The 9947-nt window shown below is 48.2% G+C and overlaps 1 protein-coding gene across 1 annotated transcript in view; it reads left to right on the top strand.

The window, feature by feature from the left end:
• Positions 1 to 6082: 6082 nt before the first annotated feature.
• Positions 6083 to 9947, top strand: part of HTR7 (5-hydroxytryptamine receptor 7) — a 43072-nt gene continuing 39207 nt past the window's right edge. The window contains exon 1 of the mRNA XM_035138523.3: positions 6083 to 8137. Coding sequence (XP_034994414.3) covers positions 7506 to 8137 — 632 coding nt within the window. The 5' untranslated portion in view covers positions 6083 to 7505. The remainder of the gene's footprint in view (positions 8138 to 9947) is intronic.

The following is a 9947-nucleotide window of genomic DNA, read 5'->3' as shown; positions in this document are numbered from 1 at the left end:
GGCTCGTCCTGTGTTCTTAGGCAAAGGATTTAGGATCCTGCATTTATTTTTCTTACATGAATTTAAGAGAGCACAATGGATCGCAGTACTGATGACTGCAAAACTATGACCTGAAAGTATTCTGAAGTATGCACACTATGTGCAGATGCGTCCATCTATGCACCTAGAGAAACGGATGCATAGAAAAATGACCTCTCAAATCCATAAAAAGATATTTTGATTTCCCATTCCTACACACTGAGTCAAATTCCTTTATATCAGCAAAACCTTTATTCCGCATTTAAATTGTCGAGACGTTGAAATGTATTTTGACAGTGCCAGAGAAGTGAGTTTTATTGCCGCCTCCTTCTGCTGCAAAGTGACGGAGATTTATTTGTGCAAAATGCAGAGATGGCAGCACAGGAGACAGCAGCTGCAACATCTCTCCTGGAAGTCAAACAAGAGCCGCGCTTGATAAACAGTTCATGGTGGGAATCAATATCAAGCTAAAATATGACACAGCTTCAGAACTTACTTAAGACTTTCATTTTTTAAAAAAATGATAAATATTTAGACAACGTATCTCGAGCACAGAGTTTTTGTTGTTTTCAGCTTACTGTTGCTCATAATGGCAAGAATTTACATAACTTTAAAAGGAATTGTAGAGGTTACGTTGTTTGTTGTCAGAAAAAGGGAAAGAGGGATAGGACAAATAAAGGAGGAAAGGAAATAAGAATGAGATTAGACAAAACCTTGGCATTTAAGAACATTATGCTAGCACCTATAAGGAAGTATATTGCAAAGGACACTAGTTATGGTATCCGTCCATTGCTAGCAACCAGGAAGCAGTTGCAGTGAAAGAGGGGTTGTTTTAATGAGGAACGAAAAATTAATAAAGGAGGCCCCAAGAAAACCTGAAAGACTATTTTGAAATTAATTTGAAGATAGGAATTGACAAAAGGGTGATTTGGGATGCGAGTAAGGCTGTCATGAGAGGATTTCTGATACAGCAAAATGCAATAATGGAAAAGCAGCAAAATGAGAAAAAAAGAAAAGATATTGGCTCAATTAAAGGATAAAGAGAAGAAATTAAGGTTGGATCCAAAGAATCAGCAGATTCCAAAAAGTATAAAATTATTACAAGTACAGTATTCACAGTTATTAAATCAAGAAATAGAATGGAAGGTCAAAATGATGAATCAAAAGACACTTGAATCTGCAGTGAAAGAGGGGATGAAGCGTGATAGTTTCTCAAGTTGCTACCTCCAGAGAATCTCTTCCACATTGATGTGAATTACCAAACAATCCCATAAATGCCAGGTTTGGAGAGAAGCCTATGCTACACCAGTTGAACCACTTCCAAATCCTATACAAGACAGTTTGAGCATATTACGCTGATCCTGGTCCAACTGCACTGGCTACCAAATAGTTTCTGAGCCCAATTCAAAGTGCTGGTTTTTGTTAGTACGCCCTGTTCAGCCCACGTCTTAAGCGCATGCATGGGCTGGGCAACTGGAGCACCTTCACCGACCTTCCGATCACAGGAACACAGACACCGCATTCCCAGAGAACAGGTCCTGGTGCAGTAGACTCACATCTGCTCAATGTGAGCACCAAAACTCAGCAGAGTAAAACAGAAGCATAGCTGTGGAGGTTTTGAAGAATACCTAATTTATTTCTAACGGTCACTACAAATCACTACGAGGCTGGGCTACCATTTTCTTCTTGAACTTAGAATTATTTGTAGAAGGGTCTTCTGGTCCAACCCCCTGCAATGTAGAAATCTACCTTTTCACATTTGTTTTAAAGAAAGATGAGCAGGGTAGGAATGGGGCAAGACATTTATTTCTGTTTCGATTTCGAGTAGCGATTGGACATTATTCTTTCTGCCTTATTGAGGTGTGTCGCCATGAAGCTGAAAGGATCCAAGAATCCTAGTGGCTTCCTCCAAACTCTTGATGCTATTTTAGTTATTATGGTTGACATAGCTCAATTTGATGCTATGCCTTCTCTGTGGGGAGTGTTGCTTGGCACAGGATGGAGGACAGCTTTTGGGGGGATAACTTGGCAGTATTCCACACTGTTAAGAGTCTTCGGTCCCCTTCTCCAGCATGGTAAGATGCAGCTGGGTTTATTCGCTGCGAGCCAGGAGAAGCATTTGGTAAACTTGCTGGAACATTAACAAATTATTCTGCTTCAGAAGCTTTGTGAAGCTTGAGGTCTGCTACGGTCCGATTACATTTTTGGAGGTGGAGGCAGGAAAGAGTTGCCTCCTGGGAAGGAGCAAAGTGGATTTGAAATACGTATCTTCAGTATTCAAGGCTTTTCTTTTAAACAAAATGCAGCTGTAGAGAGAAGGGCACTGTGAGGACAGCTCCCCTTCATCTTGATGGGGCTCACACAAACCAAACATCTCAAAGGAGTTAAGGCAGATAGAGTCAGAGAAGCTTGGGGGGTTGCAGCTGAGATCTGCAGAAAGATTCTGCACCAAATTTTAATAATGTACATGTGCTCCTGGAGAGAAGTTATTTTACCGGGGAAAATGAGGAGAGGCCATAACAGCTACAAGGTCCTAAATGTGGGTATCAGGGCCTCATACTTCATGTGAGGTTTAAGCTATGCAGTAGTTGAGATGGTAGAATATACCCTTATCTTTCTAGTTATAAGGAATCACACATTTTGCATCCTGACCAGGTGTGATGTGTGCATCTTTGATTAGTCTTATTCTTAGGAGTCCAACTGCTGAAATAAAAAAAAGGGGTATCTGGGGAGTAGGTGAGAAAGACAGCCTTTCCTCTCACTTTCCTTCCTTCAGCTGGCCTGAAAGCAGAGCAAAATACACACACACACACAGTAACAGTCAATCCGTTTTCCTTCCTCATCCAACAGCCATAGGCATCTTGGTCTGTGCTGGGTCACCAAGCGCTCCTGTGTGAAAACAGCTCAGCTAGGAACGTCAGTACAGGTGGCTGCTGAAAGCCTGTCTTGGGATTGCGATGCGAGCAGAGAAAGATGCATTTTGAACTTTGCCAGAGAGAGAGAGAGAGAGACCCTGTTTGCCTTGCAAAGAGGCTCCTCCTGCTGGCTTTTTAGGCTCTTGGGGGACTGAAGCGATGCTGTTCTGAGGCTGGCACTGTCTCTGCCTGTGGGCATCCTTGCTACCCATCGATTCAACCTCTACATTGATAAAGAAACAGAATCAGTCTGTCCTCCCAGGAAACTAGCCATGCTGTAGGGCAATCTCAACTACATATTAGATAATTGTTGGTTATTATTGTATTTTTTACTGCACTTGTAGGGTTTTGTGCTTCAGGTACTAAAATAATTTGACCTGTCTTGGGTATCATGTACCTTCACTGGGTGGGCAGGAGGACATTTGCTGTTCCATTTTCTGGCAGTGGAGTCTGCTGGTTGGTCATGTCATGCTGGGATTCCCTGAAACATATTACTGTATTATCCACGTGGGGAGCACAAAATCCTAGTCTACTGCTTGTCAAGTAGACTTAATAATAATAATAATTTTAGTTAGTGTCAGGAGCAGGTGCCAAGAGCAGCTCAGCAATGAATCACACAATGTTGTGCAGCTAACTCTTCATTCAATAAAAAAAGGTCGCCTCAAGAGGCCAGGCCTATTGAAACCAATAGGACTTGCTTCTGTAAGATGGAGCTGAAAATGTTTTGTTTTGTTTTAATCTCAAATATAAAGGTTCCCTGATTTAGTGACACAAAGAACAGTCTTTTTACCTCTCTAGGTTTGGAGTGAAATATACTGTTTTTCTTTTGGCCAGGCCAGGGTAGAGGGAGAACGTGAGTTGTGGTAAGCATCTTCTTCCACAATCCCCCTCGTACATATCTCTTCCCGCTCACTCCACCATCATAAGAGCCACTGCTGTCCAGGGCAAGACAGGAGGGAAAACCTGAATTGGCAGCCCATCAAACTTCAAAGTGGTAGGTGGTAAGCTTCCTTGAACTCTCATAGTGCAGATAAAAACGAGAGCAGCTAAAAATGGGAAATTGGAGAAGCAAGCCCCGAACAGATCCATTTATATGAAGTGCTAGAAAGGTTGCCGAAACACATGGCTCAATGCAAATTGCCAAATGTAGTGCAAGACTCCCGAGGCTGTGAAATCCCACACCTCATTCCAACCAGAGTATGCCATCCGCTTAATGGCGACGAGGAATATTTCATTTAAGTGTCTTCCCTCTGTGCAATGATGTAGGAGGCACAGGCTGGCTCCCCATACGCCCATGTACTTCTGTCTCTTCTTTCCTTTTAAAAACAGTTCCCATCTCTCTCTCTTGCACCCTTCAAAATCCTATCCAATTTTCAGAAAGAAGCACTCTAGAAATTAGAGTGCTCACTGTCTGTGCACAGCTTAAAAAGGAAGACAGCAAACTACCTTATACCAAGTCAGAATCATTGGTCCATCTAGTTCACTATTGTCTACATGACTGGCAGCAGCTCTTTCGGGTTTCAGGGAGAGTCATTCCTGGCCCTATCTGGAGATGCTGGGAACTGAAGTTTGGACCTTCTGCAAGCAAAGCAGATGCTCTGCCACTGAGCTATGGCCCTTCCTTGCGCCAGCCTGTTTTGGTGTTCCCTGCCAGACCGCAGAGAGGGAACTGCGGGTCTCTCTCTCTCTCTCTCTCTCTCCACATGCCTTGCTGCTACACAGAGCACAGAAGTAGCCCAAGGCAAAGGAGATATTCAGGTGAAGATAGATGTAACATTACATTTCTATTACAGCTTAACATGGAGCAGGAAGCTCACTCGCTGCTTCTTTAGAAAAGCCACACTTTTCAGAAAAAGCAACCCTTTTCTGCTATGGCAGCAGCACCTAATTTGGGATGTCAATCAGATGGGAAACCTGTGGCCAGTTGGACTTCAGCTCCCACCCCTCCCTCCCTCCCTCCCTCCCTCTCTTGGCCCTGCTGGCAGAGGTGCTTTGAGCAATTTTATCTTTATGCATTTGATTCAAGCAGCCCTGTGAACCAAGTCATCTGGTGGCACAGACGACAACTAATAAAATCTGTATGATTAAATGATTTCTGAAGTGTCTGAGTCCAGATCTATCTCCACTCACTGCCTGCATAGTCTGTTTCTCCTGCTGGAGGCAACATGCCTCCCTATACCAGTTGCTGGGAATCACAAGTGGGGAGATGGGTATTTGCATTCAGGTCCTGCTTGGGGGGCTTCCCATGGGGAAGAACAGGGCAATTAGACCAGGTCAGTGTTTCCCAAACTTGGGTCTCCAGCTGTTTTTGGACTACAATCCCCATCATCCCTAACCACTCGTCCTGCTAGCTAGGGATGATGGGAGTTGTAGTCCCAAAACAGTTGGCGACATGAGTTTGGGAAACACTGGACTAGATCTGGCCCAATCCAGCCAGGCTGGCTGGTTGTGATGTTAAGAAATGTTCTCTGAACCTTCTCAATGACGTTTCATTTTCTTCCTAATCGCTCCAGATCTGCACTCCTGGCTCACGTAGACAATCAGTGCAGCTTTGCACCGGTTTGCAAAACGAGAATCTAAAACTGCCATTAGTCAGAAAGTGCATTTGAATTCTGAATGCCTCCCTTCCACTTCCTTTTATTCTGCATTCCCAAAGTCAACACACTCACATATAAAACTGCAGGAGGGGCCCCAAAAGCAGCTCTGAGGCTCGGATGCCACCCCAACCCCTTTTCAGCTGGGCTTAAAAAAAAAAAGATCCCACACTCTTTATTTGAGGAAATCAAGCCTGGCCTAAATTGAAATGGAGCCATCTCGCTCCCACCCTCCAAACAATGGGAGCAGCTTTGCCTCTGAAAATGCTGTGTCCATCCAGTGGCAGGCCTCTTGTCAAATGTAGCCTTGCCATTTCTCCCTTTTCTTATTGCTGTGAATCAGCACTGCTCTGCCCTCCTTGTTCCAGTTACTTCCAGTTCCTTCGCACCTTGGTCTTCAGTTGCTGGCAGGGGTGTGAGAAGCTGGAGATGCTGGGCTGAGACAGCGAAATCACCACAAGTCACCACCCTGTTTCCTTCCCTTGTTTTTGTTTAAGCTTCAAAAACAAACAAACCAACCACAAAAACCAACCAACCAACCAACCAACTGAAGGTAATTAAGAGAGTTTCTATTTTCAGGTGAGATTCAATCATATACCCGCAAGTTCAAGGTGAGTGCTTATTAAATAGCAAACATTGTCCAATCTCCCTGCAAACAATTTTGCTTCCCCCCCCCCTTTCTGGATTTCTGTTTGTTCCATGGACACTCGGAAAAGGAGGAGATGGAAAACCTGGTTTGGAGGAGGGGAAAGTGGGGGAAGGCATTGATTTGGAGGAGAACCTAATATGGGCAACAGAGAATTAATGGAAGTATGAAAGCTGGAAGAAAATAAAAAAGGATGGTGCTGTCCATTTAGGCACACAGAGTGGAATTTTAAAGGAAAAGACTGCGGAGAATTCAGCACTCACTGGAACTCACACCTTCTGTTACCCTTGCCTAATATCTGTATGGTTTCAGAGCTCCTAACTTGTTTGGCTGCCAGGATTTTATAATCTTGAATAGACAGAATTTCAGTAGGTAGTGCGTGCAACTTTTGGGAGGCGGGGTGGGTGGGTGAAGCTGAGGAGATTCAGTGGTGTGAATAACCACACCCTGTTGCTTTTCTGCCTGCCCTGCTGTCCAAAGCCCTGGAATCATTTGGGGAAGGGGTGGGGATGGGTACCAAGGCAGGACCACTTCATATCTGTATCGCATGACATCTTCTCAGCAGTCGTCCCCACCTAGCCACATGTGAATGGTCCCACCAGAGCCTGCAATACCGCTTGGGCCGCGTGCGGCAGGCTTCAGTCACCGCGTGGAATCCAGAAACGCGAACGCGTGAACCAGGCGCGGAGACGGAACGGCGCCCTGAGTTCCCACGAGCGCGCAGTTCCGTCGGTGCACGTGTCCCAGGGTGCAACGTCGACGACACGCGAGACATATTCAGGGGTGGGGGGCAGGCAGGCAGCCAACCCTGCCTTCGACGGAGCCCTGCCCCTGGGGTCAGAGAGTGCATCACGACCACGCCTCCGACGGTGCTCTCCATTGAGGGACGCGGCTGCTTGCGCAGAGGTCTGCAGTAGCGCCGCCGCCTCGAAACTTCCCGGCCCGGCCTCGACCGGCTCGTGTGGGGCCGTCGCGTCCCGCCTGCGGCTGAGCCAATGGGCTGGGCTGCGTCGGGGCTCACACTGCCCCCTGCGGAGGCGGACCTCGGCGGCGTCGAGCGGGAGCCGAGCGGACTATGCTAGAGCCCTCGGCGCCGGGGCAGCGGCGGGATCTGCGCGGGGATCGTGCTGGTGGTGGCGGTGGTGGGATCCCAGCCCGGGAGGGGGCGCGCGGCGGGGGTGGCTGGCGCCGAGGCAGAGGGAGAGCTCCCTGCCCGGGCAGGAGGAGCCCCTCGCCGCCGCCGCCAGAGCGCTGGGAGTCGCTGCGGCGGCGCGGAGAGGCGGCCATGCGGGGGGCTGGCTGCTGCTGGCTTGGTGGGCAGCCCTCCTCAATATGGTCCTCGACTTCCACGGCGCCGGCAGCTGCCCGCTCGTCTCCAGCCCGCGGCGCTGCTTCGCGCCGCACGCTCCACGGCAGCTGGGCTCCGGCGGCGCGGCGGCGGCGGCGGCAGCGATGATTTCGGGCTCGCTGCACCCGCCCCGCTTAGGGATAGGCGGCAAGCTCTTGCAAGGGGTCACGGCCAGCCCCGGGGGAGGCGGCCATGCGGGCAGCGGCAGCGGCGTGGGTAGCGGCGCCGGCAGCAGCAGCAGCCCCAGCCCGGGCTTCGTGGACGTGGGCAACGACACGCAGTGCGGGGAGCAGATCCTGAGCTACGGCAACGTGGAGAAAGTGGTCATCGGGGCCGCGCTGTCGCTCATCACCCTGTTGACCATCGCCGGCAACTGCCTGGTGGTCATCTCCGTCTGCTTCGTCAAGAAGCTCCGGCAGCCCTCCAACTATCTCATCGTGTCGCTGGCGCTGGCCGACCTGTCGGTGGCCGTGGCCGTCATGCCCTTCGTCAGCGTCACCGACCTCATCGGCGGCGAGTGGATCTTCGGCAGCGTCTTCTGCAATGTCTTCATCGCCATGGACGTGATGTGCTGCACCGCCTCCATCATGACCCTCTGCGTGATCAGCATCGACAGGTGAGCGAGTAACGGGCGGCGCGCCGTCGAGGGAACCGGGGAGGGGGCTTCGCGTCGAAGCAGCTCAGGCTCGGGGCACCGGGGGTGCGTGTGTTTGTAAAACTTGCTCGCGGGCCGGCCGGCGGTTGCGTTCACACGTGCGAGCGCCTCAGGAGGCTGCTGCAGTGTGGGAAGCAGCAGATCAGGTCGCCGCTTCAGACGCCGCGGTTTTTTTCGCGTGGATCGGCGTGCAGATGGGAAGATGCCCTGAAATTCCGATTCGAAGTAGAGGAGGAATATTCTGAGAGGGTTAGAGAGGAGTTTGTTCCTTAATCCACTCGGGAATGTGGATTAAGTTCGGATAATGGTGGGCTTCATATTTACAGTTAGCTATGAGAGTTCTGAAGAACTCAGAAAATCGATCACTATTTTGTGGTATGTTGGTTGGCCTAATTAAAAAAACACCTACTTGTTGCCATACTGAGGATTTTGGGATTTGAAGTAGATTCTTTACTCTGCTTGCTGACCTTCATCCTGATATACTGTACATACCACCAATGTGGTTTTAAGAGAGAGAAGATTTCTTACCGGTCTCCCCATGCTTTTATGTTGACTGGTATGCTTTTTCTAAAGATCACTTGACTTGACCTTTGTTTTCTGCGTAAGTTGTGAAGGAAATTGCTCAGAAACATTTGAGGTGAACAACTGAACCTGTAACACATTTGCACAGGGTGGGTTTTATCTGTGTGCCTTACGTGGAGAGGTGATTTCAAGCTTTGTCAGGGAGAATTGAGAGTAACCGTTCTGGAGGAATTTAATCTAGAATAAAACAAGGCTTGGAACCAGGCTGTTGTGGTTACACTATTTGTTCTGTTTCCAGAAACAGGAAACCTTAGGTCTAAGACATCTGTGCACCCAGTCGCTTTTCTACCTTTTAAATAAAGCCCACCCTTCACACCACCTGATCATGGCTAGAGATTCTGCTTGTGTGCACCTAAGTTTCCCATTTTTTTTCCAAAAAAGTTGCCTCTATTGAGGCATGAGGAGTAATCACAGCTTTGAGATATTGAGTTGCCAAGACTGATGGAGGGACCTTGAGTGAAGTTAACCGATGAATTACGGCAAGGCTCTAAAAACTGAATGAAGTAGTAAATTGTCTGACTGGAGCAGAAAGGCAGGTTCTACAACCATTCCAGCAGGGGTCACTTTTGCTTTGTTTATCCTCAAATCTGAGAAGTAAAAGAACAGATACACTGTGTAAAAAGTCAGGCCAAACAAGCAAGCAAGCAAGCAAGCAAGCAAGCTGCTGTTTAATGTGACTAGCAAGCTTCCCATACCTCCATTAATTTGCTGTCGCCCATTGATGTTCTCCTGCAAATCTCTGCCCTCTCACACTTCCCCCTCCCTCAGTTTGGATTTCCACTTCTTTCTAGAGTATCCCTGGTATGAGAAAATGCAGAATGAGGAAAGGGGGAATTGTGGGCAAAGGCAGTGATTTGCAGGACCACCTCATACAGACAAGGGAGAATTAATGGAGGTCCTGGAAGCTTGCTAGTCGCTTTAAACCACAGTATGGGCGAGTCTTAAGTTGATTCTACCTGCCTCTGCCTCCTATTGGCCTCCCAACTTTGCATAATGCTATAGTAAACAGGGTCTTTCTGTCAGCCCCATCATGCAATTAGGCGTTCCAAAGCCTGTTGAATCAGTGGGCTTAAGCCTGCCTGATTCTGCACGGGGCTGCAGTCTGTTAGAACTATTTCTCCATTTATATGAAGACAACATGCGGCACTCCCTAAAGAGCTACTAAATCTTTGACACCTGCACTTGTTTA

This window comes from Zootoca vivipara, chromosome 5, assembly GCF_965207765.1.
Source record: "Zootoca vivipara chromosome 5, rZooViv2.hap1.1, whole genome shotgun sequence".
Taxonomy (NCBI): Eukaryota; Metazoa; Chordata; class Lepidosauria; order Squamata; family Lacertidae; genus Zootoca; species Zootoca vivipara.
The sequence above is the reverse complement of the archived record's forward strand: the minus strand, read 5'-3'. Positions and strand labels throughout refer to the sequence as shown.